Raw genomic sequence first — 19,725 nt, forward strand, 5'->3', positions numbered from 1 at the left:
CAGATCATGCTTATATTTTAAAATCATTATTACTATTAAATATCTTTCATTATATATTAGTAAAAATTATAATAATTGAATATTAATAAAGTACTCATTGAGATGAATCAAACAAGACCCCACATGACTATATTTTTTCTTATATATTGAGAAAAATTTAAAAGATAAGATCTTGTAAATCAGATCAGATCAGAAAAAAATAAGTTAAGATCAAATAAGATCAGATCAGAGAAAATTTTAGGTGAACTAAACATAGCCTAAATGACCAAATTAACATTCATTTTACGATTTTATATCACCTGAAAGGTTTCAGATCACCACCACTTAACAGTTTTGTCCATCAAAACATTAGTGGGGTCCACATATTCTTTTTCGAAAAATGAATCTTGCTTCTCAGTCTCCTTTCACTTATAAAAAAGAACAATAAACTCCATGAAATCAATAAATTCGGCATAATCAAGAAAAATTCACAAATATTTGGTTAGGGGTTTATACATGAAGCATCAATTGATTCCTCTCCACCAAATTGAAGAAATTTCTACAACATTTTTTTGGTGAACAACCAAGATATCCACCGTCGAGATCAATTATTAGTCCCCTCGCCCCAGTTGGTCCATTTAAGGGTAAAAGACTGGCCTAGAATCTCTATTCATTCTCAAAGGTTAAAGAAATGTCTGCATCATTAATAAGTCAAATTTCATACTTTCAAATATTAGGGTTTGTGAATTGGGGGAAAACTCACATTCTTAATATTCTTTGCAAATTTAACATTTTTTTCTTTCAAGTACCTTACTTAAGCACGAATCGTCTACATACCTAATGTTACTAGGTTGATGTTATTTCTAGCGACAAAATTCTTCTATAGCCAATGTTGTAAGCGAAATTGTGACATTCATAATGCCAACTTGATGGTTTGGACAACCTATAGACAACATAATGGAAGTAATTAAGGGTAATTGAAGAAACAAGTTTGTAACAACAATTGTTTCTCCTGATTACATAAACCCTAATTTATGAAGGTAACCTAATTAGTTTGTCGAGCAATTTTAAGCACTCAAGAAATGGATGTTGTTGATTCCACTAAACCTCCCTCACTAAAATCTTAATTAATTAGTTTTAGGTGAGATTTCGTTTTTCAAGGGGAATTCGATTTATTTTTCTTCTTGTTATTCCGATCCTTTATAATGCATGAGGGAAGAAGACCATCCGAAGAGAACCCATCAGGAAAATAGTTAGTCGGCCCTGCTTATATCTTGATGGAGGGTAATTGTTAAGTGATGGTAATTTAAAATATTTTGGTCGATAGAAGGTGGTTATAAAAACTAAAAAATGGATAGTATAAGGTGACCTATAGAAATACTTGGTTTTACAAGGTGGTTGGAATATTGAAGTAGAGAACCCTCTCGCCGGTCGATCTTCGTCTCTTCCTTTTGTCCAATGATTCCTTTGTTAAAAACGATCCTTTCGGATTATATAGTAAGTTTATGTAAGATATAACATTTATTATGATTTACTATTATTATCACATGACCACCTTACAGATAGAATTACAATAAGATAATTATGTTTGCATTGAGGAAACTCAAGTAATTTATAAATTTATATATAATGCATTGATAAATAATACTTGATTGTACTTTATAATTATAGTATTCTTGATGAATTAATTAAGGTGGTTATACGTAAGATATATCTATATCTATTGTTGATTTTTTTTTTAAAAAAAAATTATGTTTATTAATGGCTATTTTTTTTTTTTTTGAAAGATATTAATGGCTAGTTGGTTCAAGTTACTCAATAAGACATTTACACTAGTGCAACTATTACCAAGCGTGATGTTTCACGATTATTTTGCAACGATGTAAAATCTAAACTCACACATTAATAATAATAAAAAAAGATCTAGACATCCTTGACATTGCCCAAGTCAATAACTAATTTGTAACTACTAGTCTCTTTGAATTTTGCCACGTGTTTGTTAACCAACAAAGGCAAGTGGTCATTATTTAAAAAATAAATATGCTGAAGCCAGGGCTCGAACCCCTGACCTTATGTAAGGGTTTTCAAAGAATCACCATCTCATCTAACATCTCTTAGTGATCCATGTTTCCACAAAGTTACAAATATGTGTTGTAATTAGTTAATGTTATTAAACATATCCCTTGCATCCTTAAAAATAAATAAATTTGCATGTTCATTAAAATTAATTATGTATGCATGATACCATTTGAAGAGCAGTGTTGACCACTACAGTACTACCCCTAGGGAGTTTTAGGGGGTGTTTGGTTCACAAAATATAGGTATGAGGTATGGGTTTAGAATGTGCTAAACCCATACCTAGTGTTTGGTTAGTAAAATTTTGATTTTAAAACCAATACCTTAAACCCATGAGGTATGGGGTTTAGAAACCCATGGGGGGAGGTGGGTTTGGCTCATACCAACCCTAGGTATCAAATTATTTAAGATAAAATATATTGCTGCAGAGAAATAATACGTCTTCATCTTTCTCCCTGTGATACTTCCAGGTACTGCATTGTTTTCTCTAGTTTCTTCTACTGCAATTTTTTTTCTTGTCTTTTAGGATATATTAGGATATTGATAGTTGATTTGTAATTCATATACTACATCTGAAAACTCACGATCTCCAACTGTAATTTTGCATACTTAACTACCTACAAATTCATATACTAGAAATCACGATCTCCAACTGTAATTTTGTATACTTAACTACCTAGGATACAGTAGGATATAATAGTTGATTCATAAACATCGTATTAATTTGTAATTCGTATACACTGAAAATTTGTAAACTCATATACTCCATTATTCTATCTAGTTATGTACTGGTTACAAATTCTCATAGTATACTGCAAATTCTCTCCAGCTATGTATTGGTTACAAATTTTAGTAAACTCGTAGTATACTGAAATTCTTGTGTGTTAGGTTCTGATATTAGTGTAATTTTTTTTTACAGAGTAATAAGTGCTCTATATTATTTGTTGGTGATAATAATGCTATTTTTTTTTTTGACAGAGTAATAAGTGATCTCTATTATTTGTTGGTGATAATAGTGCTATATTTTACTTTTGACATAATAATAAGGGCATATATATTATGTGGCAATTCTAAGTAGATGATTTAGTAATATATGACTATTAATCTTGTAGAATTTCAAATTTTTTTCTTATCCTCGTTAATTCATTAAAGTTAACACTTACCACTACTTATAATTATGTGATGAAGTACAGAAATAATGGAGGAATGTGGATTGTTCTTGAGAAGGAGGAGAGACAAAGGGAGCTACTTGTAACTTTATTGGTTATTATTTGGATTATATGCTCTAATCTTCTAGTATTTTAAAATTTTACAATAATGATTTCGGATAATTAAAGAAGTCTAAAAACTGAAAAATATTAGAATTACATTATAGTATCACGGTTGAATTATTCAAAACAAGACATAAGACAAAATAAAATAATATTAATTTCATTCTTGATTCCAGAGACATTGTAAACCAAACACCAAGTATGGGGATCATTTTGATTCCAGAACTGAACCAAACACATGGTATTAGGAATCAAGTTCCAACCCCATACCACTCTTATTTGATTCCTGATTCCAAACCCATACCAACCTACAAACCAAACGCCCCCTTAGTTCATGTAATCTATATACAATAAAAAAAATTAGAAATTGCGTAGTATACGGTTTGATCTCGAGACTTCGAGTACATAACATATCCGGCATAAAAAGGGACAATCACTAATGCAATTAAATCAATGCTTGGCTTTTTTTTCTACAAATTTCTATTTTGATTGGAGTTTGGCTTATGAACTAATCAATAATTAAGAATCAAAGTATCGTGTACATTTGGTGACACATGCTGATGATACACATTTTAACTGACAAGCCAACAATTTGATTCAAAAGAAGCATATTTGCATGATGTAGAACATGTTCTAAAACATGAAGGCATGATTTGAGAATGAAAGAACAGACCCAATGCACTAGTACTCATTCTGTGAACATGTAAGGTTAATTGCTTTGAACACAGAATACAAGTCTATAACTATAATCTTTGTCATTATATCAGCATGAAAGTTACCTTCATATATTTACTACAACCTAATTACATCGAAGCATAATCATTCTCACTTCCTTCATTACATTTCTTCAACTATCTACACAAACCAAATTCAACAATGTTGGTTACCATAGTCACTGACACTAACAATTTCTTCATCGACATAAGCCAACACGAACCTATTCTTGAGATCAAGCACAAAATCGCGAAAATCCTAGGCATTCCTGTAGCCTTACAAACACTTTTCGTGTTAGGCTTAGAACTAATTGATGGACTCGACATGGATGACTATCCGATCATCCATGAAGGCACAAAGATCAATCTCATTTTGAATTATACTCATGACGACTTACCTCCTAGTCCTATGGACTACTTCTACTCGGAACAAACGAGTCACAACTACAAGATCCCAATCACCATAAAATTTTCATCAAAACAAGTTAACATAGAGGTAGACAAAACAGAAACAGTAAGAAGTCTAAAGGAGAAAATACACATCATTGATGGTACCCCTATCAAGAGGATGTTACTATATACTTCAGGGGTTGAAATGGACGACGAATTTCGATGTTTGAGCGAGTATCAAATCACTGAATTTTCTGAAATTAATGTTTTTCTTAAGAGCATGAACCGAATAAAGGTTGAACCTCCTAGTAGGAAGCTAAGCATGGTGGTACAAACTTCAAAAAGCTTGCTTAATGCTGCTAGGATACCCTTGGAGATGAAGGACTCGTGCACTGTTAATGAGGTGAGGCAATTACTATTGACTAGAAGGATTTTGCCTATGGATGATTACATATTTATCCATAAGCAAAGGATTATGCGCGATAATTGTAGCCTTCGTTGGCATGGTGTTGAACAAGGCGATTATCTTTATGTTTTTAAAGGGACAATTAGTAAGGACGGATTTTAGATATATTATGTTGGAGTCTTTGGACGGAATAGTATTTTTTCTTACTAGTAACATTATTATAGCACTAGCCATTACTATATGCTAATACTCTATAAGAGAAAAACATCTTTATGATAAAATTTCCTAGCATGACAGTTCAAGTACTATGTAACAGATTATCAGTTGCCAAAATGAGAAGAGGGATCAAATGTGATCATTTTATATATTTTATTTATATACAAATTTCTTGTTGTTGTGAAGTACTATGAATTAGACAATGGGGGATGCTTGAACACATTAGTTCCGCTTTCCAGCTGCCAAATCAACTGGTATTGTTTGTTTTGATCTATTGCTAAAGTTGCATATCAGTGCATGCTGTATTTCTTGTCATGCTCGAGCCAAACCATGTGAACTAAAAGGCATGACAAGAATTGCTAGCCATAACACATCTATTAGTATTTTATGGGCGATGTTTAACAATTCCCTGAATATGGTTAAACTGAAACAACAAATCAAGTTTCTCTTTATATCTTGTGTTTGGTAAGAAACTGTTTGTTCTTAAATTAGTCTTTCTTAATTATTTACTTGTAAAATTGCAAACAAGAAACTGTGCCACGTGGCGCTCTCCTTAGGGAGTTTTTGTTCATGTAATCCATGTCAATTAAAAAATTTAGAAATTGCGTAGTACAGGGTTTGATCTCGAGACCTCAAGTACATATACTAAAGTCTTAACCACTAGACTAAGTTGTATTTAGTGTTATTATTATAAAGTATAATATTAATAAATGAAAAATTTTCTTACCCGGGGCATAGCCCGGGCCTAATAACTAGTTATGTATATAAAAAGCATGTTTGGCAAAACTAACGGTTCTAGTAGTTGTTAGCTGTTGCAGTAGCTATAGCTGTTGGGGGTCGCTGCTAGTTGTCTACTAGTAGTTGTTATTAGCTATTAGCGATTAAAGTAGTTGTTTAATTAGAAGTGTTTGACAAAAGTAGTTGTTGGAACTGTAAAAGACAACAAAAGACATTTATTCAAATATGACATGGACTGCAACAATTTCATATGTTCGTTCAATAGTCAAATTTAATATTTATTTTTTCAAAGAACTTACACAATAAAGAGTATACGACTTTTTTTGCTCAAAGAAATTTATAAATTTAAGATAATATTCAACCCTCAAAAAAATTTCTATTACTTATTTTAAATAAGATGCTTGTGGAATGAAGAATATAAAATATTGTAAAATATTAATTATATCTTATCTTTAAAAATAAATATTTAGATCACATCTCTGCTATTGTAAAGAAAAAACGATGAATTGTCATAAATTAAAGCAATTAATACACAAAAAAAGAAAAAAGAAATTAAAAACATTGGTTAACAATTCTACCTTATGCTATTATAGTGTATTTTTGCTAGGCCATTACCTATAAATCTCAAATATTACTTGTATTAACGTTCTACAACCGATATCGATAATTTACTCAACCACTACCCGCTACTACAACCACTACATTAGCAAACACTCATAATTTTCCTAAGTAACATTTTAATCTTGTTCAACCGCTATCCGCTATCGAAATACTAGTGTCAAACAGGACCAAAGTATCATGTCAATGTCTCTAATCATTTTGGTAAACCACCAAACTCTCATTCTTTTTTAATTAGAATTCAATTATTATTAATTGCCACTTTGGAGGTGGTACGGTAATACCGCTAATGAAAATATGCGAAGAATATAATATGTTTGAGCAACAAATTTCATTAACATGGTAATGAGAAGGAGATTATCCTTGCAACTAACATAAGATTTCATTTCGGTTGCCACTAAAATTGCCTATTTAAGTGATTGTTATTTCCATCGATTCACTTTGATCTTATTTATTCTTTTAGAAATGTTGTGCTTTATTTTGAAGACGAAGGGAGTATTATTCATAAAATTGAGTATCAAAGGAGGTGTGCAACAATTGCTTTAGCTTGCAATTACATTCGAGCGAAGTCTTTTATTTCAATTTGGTCAATTTAGGTTATTCAAGTCAATATTATCAACATATCATGATAAACTAAGTAACAAATTTCATGTTAACTATCTTATTAGGCCAACTTAATTTCAATCAAATCAATTCAATATGAACTTTAGGTCAATTGAGTAACATTATCTTATATACCATTAAAGTATAAAACTAGGCAAAAATAATTAGCTTTACCCATTTCAATTGATCTAGCCTTTTACAAACTCCTCCTATTTCCTTTTCCCTTTTCCTTTTTTGAGTCACATAACTCTCAAGTATTGCCAATAATATTTATATCAATGTCATATTTATATCAATGTGTGTACCACAACAACAATTGATTACACACCCCATTTGGTTGAAAAACAAAAGCACCCCACTTCCTTTTTTCTCTAGTAACATTTTTGTTTTAGAGTCAAAAAGAAATAAAAAGCTCCTCTTTCCTTTCAAAGTTAAACCAAATTCACACTATCACCATTTTTCTTTCCCTGATTTTACACAACAATTTCCATGACATAACTCCCAAAGTACCAAAACCCTCTCTCAATAAACTCACCATACGACGTCGTTTTGCATCAAAAAATGTGTACGTTACCAATTTTAAACTCACTGACAATGACACACGTACGGTCGTACCCTCAGCGCGTATCCTTCCCCACCGCTTTCCCTCCCACACTCCCCATCACCATTTTCACTCATTTTTGTCAGTCACTCTGTCTTTCTCTCTCATCTCCTTTCTTTCTCTCTCTTCAAAAAAACCACATACCTCCATTTTTCCTTCAATCTTTTTCACTAGATTTCATCAACACACCCATAATTTCCTACTTAAAAACCCAATCTTTTTTACTACCCATTTCAATTTCTCACCTGGGTTTTCCCTTAAACTTACCATCTTCTCCTAAAATTTCTTAATTTCCCCATTTTAAGCTACTACTTTAACTTACTAAAAATCAAATCTTTTTAAGTTTTCACCATCTGGGTCACTTCAAAAACCTCACATTTTCACCCCCATAAAAACCCTCATTAGAACCCAGAAAAAAAAATCACCAACAAAAATAATAAAAAAATGGGGTGTGCACAATCAAGAATAGAGAATGAAGAAGCAGTATCTCGTTGTAAAGAGCGCAAAATCTTGATGAAAGAAGCACTTTTAGCAAGAACAGCTTTTGCTGTAGGACACTCAGCTTATGCAATCGCCCTTAAAAATGCTGGCTCAGCTCTCAGTGACTACGGCCATGGTGAGACATCATCTGACACGACGGCCCCACCACCTGTTTCAGCCTCCAAACCACCACCTCCGCCGCCACCGCCGCCGCCACAGGAGCCACTGCTACCACCTCCTCCACCACTGCCAGTGTTCACACCTTCTCCACTGCAACGGTCAGTGACAATGCCGGAGTTTTCTTCGTCGAAACGAGACGTTTCGAGTATGGGTTCATTGGAGGATGACGCTGGTGGTGGTGGTGGCGGTGATGGTGGTGGTGGTGGTGGAGATGAGAAGAGTGGGAGGAGGGAGGAGGAGAATGGGATGAAAGGAATGGCTTGGGATTATTTTTTTATGTCTGATAATAATATGATGGGTGGCGCTGGATTGGATGAGATTGGTGAGGAAGATGAGGATGATGATGATGATGATGATGATGATGATCATGATGATCATGAGGGAATGGTGGAGGGGGGAAATGAGGGAGTTGAGTTTAAGACACCAGAGAAGAAGGTGGAGGTGGGTGGGATTGAGATGGGGATGGGAATGGGGATGGAGACGCCACCGCCGCCGCCTCCTGAGGCTGATGTGAGGCATTTTGTGCATTCGAATACGGCGCCGGCTGAAGTTTTGTTGGGGAAGATGGAGAGTGTTGATGATAGTGGTAGTAGTAAGGTGAATTTGATGAAAGTTTTAGAGGAGATTGATGATTATTTTCTTAAGGCTTCAGAGTGTGCTCAAGAGGTTACTAAGTTGTTGGAAGCTCATAAGTTACAGTATCATTCTAATTTTGCTGATAATAAAGGTTTTGATTTTGTTCTCTTTTGTCTCTCTTTTTGTTCTTGTCTAGTTTCCTTTGATATGTGGTTAGTTGAGAAGATTATGTATGATTTTATTGTTGTGGTCCCTTTTTTTGGACTTTTAGTTAGTTAGTTAATTACTTTTGTAATTTTGTATGTCAAGGTCAAAGGATAATACTTGGAAAAGTTTGAGTTCTTTTGATCATTTTAGTCTGCTTGTGAATTGTGAAAGCTTGTGCCAACAAAGAGAAGCCATAGTTTAAGTGTTTGTTAGTTGTTACTCTATAGGAAAATAAAGTATTAAGAGTCCACATAGTTGTCTCTTTGTTTATTCCTCTGTTTGTTCATATGTGAGCATTTTCTGTTTGTATTCTTGTTAATAGACCAATTATAATAATTCCTGCTAAACTTCTAAACATGTTAGGGTATAACTTACTCCATTTCTTTGGAGATACTTCTTTCAAGTGTCTATACTTGTGGTTTTAGCTACTCTGTGATATGCTTTTTTGTTATTACGGAACTGCATCTTCTGAGTTCTAAAATGAGCTGGAGATCATTTCCATGTGCCTGTAATTGTTTCCTATGAAAGTTATGTAGGTAAGCATCATAAATTTGTAATGTCTTGAACATATTAAAATACCCCGACTTCTTATGATTTTGGATAGTATATAGGACTTGTAAGTTACTGACTGATGAGAAAAGTCTGTTTTTGGTGAGGGTTTGCTATGATTCTGTCAGACTGTATCCAGTTTACATTTCCATGAATTTCACGCTGGTCAAACTTTAAAATTCTGATGTTCATGGATCTTATCGAGTGAGAATGAGCTACACTCAGTGGTAATTATGGATTATTGAGTGTTTGTTTTCGAGGACTGCATTATTTTGTGTTTGGTTCCGTTTTTTTTTTGCTGAGTGCTAAGCTTAGTTAGGTCTTTTAGGTGTTTTCTGCTGTTTGTCTGTGGTAACTGTTACTGGTTGTATTGAAAATTTTCTTCCATTTCTTCTCAGTTATGCATTATAATATGTTGAGTTGTTGATGAACTTAGTTAGATCCCTTGATTTTAGTAATATTAGAGATTGCTTGCTTGGACATAAAAATTTATACATGTGCACAATTTGGCTGCTATGGAGAACAAATCACTTTGGAAGATGAATGCCAACATTTCTTTTCATGTTTCTTTGAGCCAGTTTGCAATTAAGTTATACAGCTTTAGTTCTTTGTTTCGGATAAATGGAAAGGAAACATAGTTTTAAATTCTGATTTATTTACAGTGCCTGTTGATCATGCTGCAAGAGTTATGCGTGTCATCACATGGTCATCAAAAGGCATTTCTGAAGGTGGAAATAATGACTCTGAAGACAGTGAGACACTCGCCACTGTATTGGATAAATTAATGGCTTGGGAGAAAAAACTGTATGAAGAAGTTAAGGTACATTTATCATCCTGATTTCTGGAGATGTCACCTTATCTTTCATGTTATGCTCTTGTTAGTAGCTTCACAGTAGTTTTTCTCTTTCATCCCAAGGCTATATATGCATGTCAAAATGACTGATTGTTATGTGTATGATGTATTGATCGAAAGCAGACCTGACCTAGTCTCTTAGGGGTTGACATACAAGTCAGCTTTTAAAAATTTCGGTGAGAAACCCCTACAAATATTGTGTTGCCTATCTGAAATATGGCATGAGAATAACTACGCGAAATAGAAAAAAATCTAATACGAAAGATGACTATGAAATGTCGTCATTGGAGATATTGTAGCTGAAGAAATTTTATAGTCAAGTACTCAAGTCTGAGGCTTATGTGGTCATTGAGGCTTTGTCTGGTGATGAAATACATTTCTTTTGTTTGGTTCCTTATAAGAAGAGTTAGTGAGAGAGAAAAGTAAAAATCTAGGTGAAAGGATGGATTGGAGAAATCAGAAGAGAAAGAATAAGGCAAGAAATATGAACAAAGATGTGGCAATATTTCTCTTAGGAAGGAAATGTTTTTAGACCCTTGGGAGAATTATTTTCCATTTACGAAATAACTTTATTTCACCCTTTACAAACCAGATAAAGGAAAATGGAAAAAGTACGTTTCTAGGAAAGTGGTTTGTTCCCAACCAAACACTCTCTAACTCTCCATGTATGACTAGCTCCCTTTCGTTGTGTAATGAAAAAAGTGACAAGTTGAAGAATGAAATATAGGTTAAAAGAAAGGAAACACCAGGGTTTCTTTGACACCCCTGTGTTTGATATTTGAGCATGGTCACAAATCGCTCCTAACCCACTAGGAATCTAGGATAGTTGATTCTGCTTACTTCCCAAGACACATGAGCTGTAGATGTATAGATTTATCATTCATTATTCACCTACATAATTCCTGAAGAGTTGAGTTTTCGGGAAGTTGTCTAAGCTCTGAAAGTTTCTCATGATTTTGTGACACTCAGACCTCAGTTCATGATGATTTTTGCATGCTTTTGCCTGCTAGGCTGGTGAACTGATGAAGCTGGAGTACCAGAGAAAAGTGTCAGTGCTTAATAGACAGAAGAAACGTGGTGCCAGTGCCGAGTCACTAGAGAAAACAAAAGCAGCTGTTAGTCATTTACACACTCGATATATAGTTGACATGCAGTCTATGGACTCAACTGTATCAGAAGTAAATGAATTACGAGATCAACAATTGTATCCTAAACTTGTTGAACTAGTTGACAGGTAATTTTCCTTTTTCTTTTTTGACCTCTAGTGTTCTTTCTAGAATATAGTCTGTTGAAGTAATCTATGATATCATTAGCTAATGTGGAGTCCTGTTGACGGGTTGATGCAGAATGGCTCAGATGTGGGAGGATATCTGTATACACCATGATAACCAGCTGCAGATTGCTACTGAACTCAAATCCCTCGATGTCATACTTACTCCCCGAGAAACTAGCAAGCCCCACTATCATTGCACTCTCCAACTCTCAAATGTTGTTCAACAATGGCAAGACCGATTTGAGACTCTTGTACACCAGCAGAAACACTATGTACGATCTCTCAACAGCTGGTTGAAACTGAACCTCATCCCCATAGAAAGCAACCTCAAGGAGAAAATCTCTTCCCCGCCTCGGGCACACCACCCCCCAATTCAAGCCCTTCTCCATGCGTGGCATGATGCCCTGGAAAAGCTTCCCGATGAGGTTACTAGAACTGCCATCTCCTCCTTTGGTGCTATGATCAAGACCATCATATTGCACCAAGATGAGGAGATGAGGTTGAAGGAGAAATGTGAGGAGACAAGGAAGGAGTTTTTAAGGAAGAACCAGGCATTTGAGGATTGGTATCACAAGTACATGCAGCGGAAGGGACCAGAAGCGATGGATTCGGAGAGAGGTGAAGATGGTCCAGGCAAGGATCCAGTATCGGAGAGGCAGGTTGTGGTGGAGAGCTTAAAAAATAGGTTGGAGGATGAGTTGGAGAAATACCAGAGACATTGTGTTCAAGTGAGAGAGAAGTCACTTGGAACCCTCAAAACTCGGTTGCCAGAGCTTTTTCGAGCTTTATCAGAATATGCTCATGCCAGCTATGACTCTTATAATAAACTCCGGGCTATTGTGCTTTCTCATGGTTCTAATGGTGTTCCTTCTTGACGATGTAAAACTGATTTAGCTGAATTCTTAGTATTTTATGTTTTGTATAAGTTAATTTAAAATGGGTTAGATTAAGCTTTTGCTTGCTGATGTGAATGTGATCTGTATGTTTTGTCGATCCCTTCCCAGATTTTGGTCTACCAAAGGCAAACAGTAGGAGATAAATGCAAGCTTCCGAGTTTGCGCACTACAGGAGCAAGTAGTAGTAGTTGCAGAACGAACTCAAGGAAGTAGCCTTCTTTGCCAGAACTCCTGAGTTGCAAAGATGTTTATTTTGTTGAATGTAAAAATTGTGAGAATATAGCCCTACGCTCCTACCCCTCCTACAGTCCTACTATATCATTCCTGCCAAAAAAAATACTAGCAACAAAATTGAGTTTTATGCCTCTCAATGTAATATTTTGATTCTCAATATCTTTAATTGTTTACAAATAAAATTAATAAAATTGACAAACATATGACAAGAATTTGTTAATTTTGTACAAATAATAATAAATCTATAACGATGGTTAAACCAAAGTATGTGAATAAAGCTAAAGTCACATTGTTGCATTTAATAAAGAATTGAAGGTGTAATATTATAAATAGAAGTTGTCTTGTCGATCATTAATAAAAAGAGTGTGATGGCGTAAACATTTGTACAAATCTATTAAGGAGTTCTACCATTTTTGCATCTTATTAGCCTTTTTCCCACATATAGATAATTCTTTTTCATACTATTACTTAATAACAGAAATAGGGCAACTTCATTTGTTTATCTTTCTGTTATTTTTTGTTCGGCGAAAACGGAAAACATAACATAGTTTAAAGAGTCATTACAGTTTACAGCATAGTACGGTTGCTACAACACTAAGTAAAATCCGCAAGATAATCTCCCAATGACCCAATCCTAGTTTCATTCATACAAAATTCTAGCACTACACTCTCTTGTCATAGCATCCGCAATCTTGTTGAACTTCATTTCCTGAAATGAGCCATGGAAGACCCTATAATCATTAATTACATGGAGATACAAGTCAAGAGAATGATATTACACCAGACCATTTCAATGGCATTTTTTACCGCAAATATGATTGATGTGTTACTATGCTTATAAAGTTCTGCCAAGAGCGAGTTAGTAGCCTAAACTATATTCCATTTAAGCTCTGTCCTTTTGGATTGAATACAACTAAATTGAATCGTACTTATTTGTTAGAATTGAATTGAATTAAAATTGAGAAAGGAAACTAACCGAATTGGATTTTCTTGAACTGAACTAAATTTGTTTGAACTAAACTAAATTTTAATTAGATCATTCCGAAAGAACAGACCTTACTTATCCCAGAGTAGAGAGGAGAGAAGAAAAAAAGACCCAGAACCAAAATGAAGTATTTCCTATCAAATACAGTACCTCTTTACATATCTTTTTACCCATTGTACAGAACCGGAAGCTGATGGTTGAAGCCCCAGGAATAGATCTATACTCTATCATACCTATTGTATATAAATTTGAAAAGTTGATATTCTTAGTACTTTGAAAAGTCATAAAAATGAAAGCTTGGGGTCCCAGTTCCATGAGAGCTTGTGGCAAGTATTAGTCTACCGACAAACTTAGGTGATAACGATTAAAGATGACCATAAATGATTCCAACTCCCAATCTCCAATACTCACAACTCACAATTCACAAATCACAAAAAGAGAGTGTGCTCTTAAGAAAAAAGAATGGCAGAAGGAGTTATTTCCGACTTAGTTGCAAAGGCTCTTGAACTGTTGGCAACATCAACCTTTAAAAAGGCTTCATCCTGGTGGGGTGCAAGAGATGATCTGAAGAAGCTTGGGAAGAGCATGGAGATGATCCAAGCTCGAGTTCGTGATGCCGAAAAGTATCAAGAAGAGGAGGGTAGTGATGCTATCAAACTGTGGCTTCGGAGGCTGAAGCTGGTGCTTTACCAAGCTGGTGACTTGTTTGATCGTATTCTGACTGTTGATAGCCAGAAACAGCGCAGAAAACAAAATCACAAGGTACACTTTTTCTTAAGGTCTAGCTCTCCTGTTTTAAACTGGAAGATAGCTGGAAAAATCAAGTCTATCAGAAAACAACTTGATGCCATCAACTCTGATATGGCTGGCTTAAATTTGCCGTCTTATCAGCATAGAGTAGGACCATCACCTCAAATGGCTCTTTTAATGAATAACAGAGCAACAACCCCGTTTGTGGAAGCGGAGGATGTCATTGGCAGGGAATGTGATAAAGACAAGATAATTGAGATGCTTTTTGATCCTAAATATGATGCGGAGAAGGTTACCATCATCCCAATCATGGGGTTCGGGGGTATAGGGAAAACGACTCTAGCTCAATTTGCTTTTAGTGATCAGAGGGTCCAAAACCATTTTTTTCCTTTGAAGTGGGCTTATGTACCTGAGAAAAATGATCGCAATGCTGTAATGGGAAAAATATTCAACTCTTTCACTGGTAGGAAGTATCATAATCTTCAAATGAAGGACCTTGAAGACGGCATTAGAGAGTCGATAAAAGGCAACAAGTATCTACTTGTCCTAGATGACATATGGGATGAGAGTGGTGATAGATTGATTGATCTTGGGAACTTGCTCAAATGTGGTGAACCAGGCAGTAAAGTAATTGTAACTACACGCTCTGATGTTGTTGCAAAAAGTCTTGGCACCATTAAAGAACCCTACAGATTGGGAACTCTAACTGATGATCAGTCCTGGAATCTTTTCGAAAGATTGGCACTTTAACCACGACAAGAAGGGAGCAGTCTCAGTTCTTTGAGTGAGATCGGGAAAGATATTGTGGAAATGTGTGGAAACGTGCCACTTGCTATCAAAGTTGCTGCAGGTTTCCTCTGTTCCAGAGACACTCCGGAAGAGTGGTTGTATGTCAGAGATGCTCAATGCGCAAAGGCACAACACACAATAGGTAGCGACATCATGCCTATTCTGAAGTTAAGTTATGATGACCTACCACCAGCATTGAAACAGTGCTTTGCCTACTGTTCGTTGTTCGAGAAAGGCTATAATTATAGCCAAACAGAACTGGTTCATCTATGGATGGCTCAAGGATATTTTGAAGCATCAAGCAGAGATATCGGAGACCGCTACTTTTTGGAATTGCTACGGAGGAATCTATTTCAAGATCCTAAAGAAGATCTTGAAGCGAACATTACAAGCTGTATAATGCACGACTTAGTGCATGACTTGGCACAAAATGTAGCTGGTCACGAGAGCATCGTAGCGGATGAGTCGTCTTCATCCCAAGTCAGAGATGGACTCATACATGTAAATCTTGGTACATTTAAAGCTCCACCTTTGTTATTTGAAGCTAGAATGTTACGCTCATTGTTTTCTGCAAACGTTGAATGTGACAGATTGATATCCAACTTCAAATCCTTACGGGTCTTGAGCTTGAAAGATGCTTGGATAAATAGGCTCCCAGATTCTATAGGGAGGTTGGTATATCTGAGATACCTTAATCTTAATGACAATTTCATTAAATATCTTCCCCAAGCAATAACAAGATTAGAGAACTTGCAAACACTTCGCCTTCAAAATTGTTCGCGACTGAAGGAACTGCCAAGAGATTTTACTAAATTTCCCAACCTGAGGCACTTGGCTATTGGTGGGAGCAGTTTGACTACGATGCCACCAGGATTTGGTACAATGGCAAATCTGCAAGAGTTAGATGTATTTGTAGTTGAGGAAAACTTTGGTATAGACTCAATGCCAGCCTTGAATCTTATGGGAACCTCCATATAAATTCTGCAAGCAGCGCAATATGCTGTTTTGGAAGCGCAGAGGGCAAATTTGAAAGGCAGTCAGCGATTAAGTAACTCACTTTAGATTATCGGGAGTTAGCGAGAGAAAAAGCTACTCCCTCTTCTAGTGGAATGAATAAAATGTTAATGTACTTGCAGCTACCTCCAAATCTTATATATCTTCGAGTTGGTAACTACAGTGGAGATAAAATGCAATGCAGGTGGCTAGATGTGTTGTCTAAGCTAGATTCCATTATAATTTCAGAGTGTAATACTTGCAAAACTCTCCCTCACTTGAGTCAGCTGCCTCATCTAAAAAATCTTTATCTTGAAAGGCTTGATGCGTTGGAGTATGTAGAAAGAGGACGACATATGGGAAGATTGTGGTTATCTGCCCATTATTTCACTTTAGAGAACTTAGAGTGATGGATACCACAAAAAAAGGTGGACAAGACCGTCAAAAAGTGGTGGTGAACAGCGACGACAGTTGTTTCCTCGTCTTTTCCAAATGAAAGTATGCAATTGCAAAGAGTTGGTGTCAATCCCTCTAGCACCAAAGCTGGTGTCATTGAAGGTTTCTCGGGGGAATGCAAAACTGTTTGAATCTAATCTGGTGTTACACGATGATATTCCATGTAAGTGGTTAGTTGGGTTATCCAAGATAGTTTCTATTAGTATTTCAGGTTGCAATAACTGCACAGTTCTCCCTCACATGAGTCACCTGCCTCTTCTTAAAAAAGTTTATCTTGAAAGACTTGATGGCTTGGAGTATGTAGAAGATGAGGATGACATCTTGGGTGATGGAGATTGTGGTTACACATCCATTATTTCCCAGCCTTGGAGAAGTTAAATTTAATTAATTTACCACAACTAAAAAAGTGGACAAGACCGTCAAAAAGTGATGGTGAGCAGCGGCAACAACGAAAGTTGTTGTTTCCTCATCTTTTCATATGGAAGTAAAGGATTGCAAAGAGTTGGTGCTGAGCCTCTTGCACCAAAGCTGGAGTCATGGAGTTTTTAGGAGCAATGAAAAGCTATTGAATCCAATCTGGCGTCACCAAATAAAGAAGCATCATCATCTCTTTTCACGTCATTAAAGCACCTGCGTATTGATGGAACTAAGGACTCTTTGTCAATTAGTAGTAGATTGTGTAAACTAGAATCAGTAGAAATAACTCATGGTATGGAATTGAGGAGTTTGATGATTGAATCTCCAAGTTCCATACGGGATCTTCAACTAAATTGGGTTAATAGTGGCTTTTGTAATATACTAAAAGGAGATTTTCCTTTCATTGAGAAACTGACGATCTGGGTGAATAGTGAAGAATTAGAAGAGGGGAACACTTCTACGTATTGGCAAGGCTTGAGAAGCCTCCGTAGCTTGGAATTGGGTTTCATGAAGAACCTGAAGAAGCTCCCTCCAGGCATTGCTTGCCTAACCAACCTTCAGGCCCTTCATATTGCATACATGGAAAACTTGACAGCTCTCCCAGATGAGATCGGTAACCTCTCCCTGCTTCAGGAACTTACAATTACATGTATGGACAAGTTGATAGCACTCCCGGAAGAAATCGATAACCTCTCCCTGCTTCAGAAACTTACAATTGCACGTATGGACAAGTTGATAGCACTCCCGGAAGAGATCGGCAACCTCTCTAAGCTTTCGTACCTTGAGATTAATTATTGTCCAGAATTGCGGGTACTTCCACTATCATTACAAGGCCTCACCTCTTTACAGGAACTTGTTATTGAAGAGTGTCCACATCTGGAAGAAAGATATAGCGTCAAATTCCATGGCCGAGATCGTCACCTCCTTCAACATATTCCCGATCTTCAATTTAGGTGAGTACCTTAATTCTTATGGACCCTTATAATTAACCTTTGTTTCTCTCTACCGCACTACTAATACTATTACGGCCCGTTTGGTAGACGTTAATAAATTGCAGTAATGGGAATGAATTTTAAGTGTAATTTAATTTATTAGGGAATCACCCTTAAAATCTCCATGGGGAGACATTTTTTCTCCATGAGCAAGCAATCTCACTCCTAAACTTGTGTTTTTGTCTCCAAGGGGAAGCAATTTTCATTATCACTCATTACCACCTTACAAGGTGGTATTGGATGGGAATGAAAATTCAAGAAGGAAAGTGGACACTTTAGGATAAATTAGCATTACCATGGCAATGGACAATGATATTTTTCACAAATTTACACACAAATTCATTCCCATTACCACCATTTATGACCAACTACCAAACGGGCCGTTAATACTATAATCTACCACCTTCATTTTTTTTAATTGTTACACTTTGACATTTTTATATTATTCATAAATTTCATTTTAACCATCGTTTGTAATTAATACATGAATAAAAACATAGTCATATAATACCTTGTTAAATTGTCTTAATATATACTTTTTTCTATCAAAGAATATATGAACTATTTATAATTTCTACAAATACAAAATTTAGAGATATTAATTCTCAAAATTTTGCTTAGGCATACATGAAAAATATAAATGTAACAATTATTTGTAAATTAATGAAATATTTGTTTTATTTTAACATGTATTATGGGGGATTGGGGGAAGAAAGTTCTCTTTAGCCAATAAAAGATGCAAATTCTCTCCTCTTCCATTGCATCTTAGAGAATAATTACTATTTTTTTTTATGGGATTATTTTTGTCAATACTAACTCCTTCATTTTTGTACCTTTTTTTTAAAGGTAAAGAGAATTTCCTTACAAGGAAGGGGAAAAATTGGGGATCATATTTGCAAAGGGTGAAAATCGAACTCCTGTCAAAGGGGTGGAAGAAAGATCTTACAACCAATAGGCCAACCTTGATTCTCGCCTTCATTTTTGTACTTGCTCATAGCTTTTAGCTATTGAATATATCGACCTTGACTACCTGAGTGAAGGGAGCACATCAGCACACTGTAATCAAACCTGCAAGGCTACAACTGCAAGGAAGAAGGAGGACCCTTCAAAATAAGCATGACAAGCAACTTCAATAGTGAGCTATAACATCTTGTAGGCTTGTAACTTGACTTGTCACATCAGTTTTTTAAACAATATTGCTTTTTAGGTACAAGTCTCCCAATGATATGCTATAATACGTTGTTGCTAGTATAATCCCACATGACAATTATTATTTTCTAACTTTAATATTTTTATTCAATCATAAGAACAAAGGAAGCAAAATAAATTGTGTCTTTATTGACGATGGAGATGCACTCACAATCATATGTGGTGTGAACATCACCTTCCCCTTTTTCAATTTCAAGTTATATTAATTTTTTGAAGTCAAGCAACTAACTTGGTGTAGCGGTCTTACTCTCAAACAAGTATCGATTATCTTGCTC

At 35.5% G+C, this 19,725-nt stretch overlaps 3 protein-coding genes across 3 annotated transcripts; all 3 read left to right on the forward strand.

Moving 5' to 3' along the window:
• Positions 1-4,202: 4,202 nt before the first annotated feature.
• LOC104885029 (uncharacterized) lies at positions 4,203-4,997 on the forward strand. The gene has a single exon (XM_010669741.1). It carries the CDS (start codon positions 4,203-4,205, stop codon positions 4,995-4,997), a length of 795 nt encoding a protein of 264 aa, XP_010668043.1.
• A 2,636-nt stretch (positions 4,998-7,633) lies between these two features.
• LOC104884645 (hypothetical protein) lies at positions 7,634-12,679 on the forward strand. Its single transcript, XM_010669331.4, has 4 exons — positions 7,634-8,998; positions 10,266-10,423; positions 11,467-11,690; positions 11,803-12,679. Exons 1-4 carry the CDS (start codon positions 8,056-8,058, stop codon positions 12,602-12,604), a joined length of 2,127 nt encoding a protein of 708 aa, XP_010667633.1. The 5' UTR covers positions 7,634-8,055; the 3' UTR covers positions 12,605-12,679.
• Positions 12,680-14,152: 1,473 nt separating this feature from the next.
• On the forward strand, positions 14,153-19,541 carry LOC104884658 (disease resistance protein RGA2). The gene is made up of 4 exons (XM_057393023.1): positions 14,153-15,340; positions 15,461-16,314; positions 17,395-18,202; positions 19,088-19,541. Exons 1-4 carry the CDS (start codon positions 14,307-14,309, stop codon positions 19,089-19,091), a joined length of 2,700 nt encoding a protein of 899 aa, XP_057249006.1. The 5' UTR covers positions 14,153-14,306; the 3' UTR covers positions 19,092-19,541.
• Positions 19,542-19,725: the final 184 nt, after the last annotated feature.

Source organism: Beta vulgaris, chromosome 2 (assembly GCF_026745355.1).
Source record: "Beta vulgaris subsp. vulgaris cultivar EL10 chromosome 2, EL10.2, whole genome shotgun sequence".
Lineage (NCBI taxonomy): Eukaryota > Viridiplantae > Streptophyta > Magnoliopsida > Caryophyllales > Amaranthaceae > Beta > Beta vulgaris.

Excerpts from the sequence above, each read along its gene's own strand:
- LOC104885029 (XM_010669741.1), top strand. The coding sequence starts at position 4,203 with ATGTTGGTTACCATAGTCACTGACACTAACAATTTCTTCATCGACATA.
- LOC104884645 (XM_010669331.4), top strand. The coding sequence starts at position 8,056 with ATGGGGTGTGCACAATCAAGAATAGAGAATGAAGAAGCAGTATCTCGT. Across the intron at positions 8,999-10,265 it reads TAATTTTGCTGATAATAAAG|TGCCTGTTGATCATGCTGCA; the intron begins GTTTTGATTTTG and ends ATTTATTTACAG. Across the intron at positions 10,424-11,466 it reads AACTGTATGAAGAAGTTAAG|GCTGGTGAACTGATGAAGCT; the intron begins GTACATTTATCA and ends TTTGCCTGCTAG.
- LOC104884658 (XM_057393023.1), top strand. The coding sequence starts at position 14,307 with ATGGCAGAAGGAGTTATTTCCGACTTAGTTGCAAAGGCTCTTGAACTG. Across the intron at positions 15,341-15,460 it reads CTTTTCGAAAGATTGGCACT|AGACACTCCGGAAGAGTGGT; the intron begins TTAACCACGACA and ends CCTCTGTTCCAG. Across the intron at positions 16,315-17,394 it reads TGTAGTTGAGGAAAACTTTG|CTATTGAATCCAATCTGGCG; the intron begins GTATAGACTCAA and ends AGCAATGAAAAG.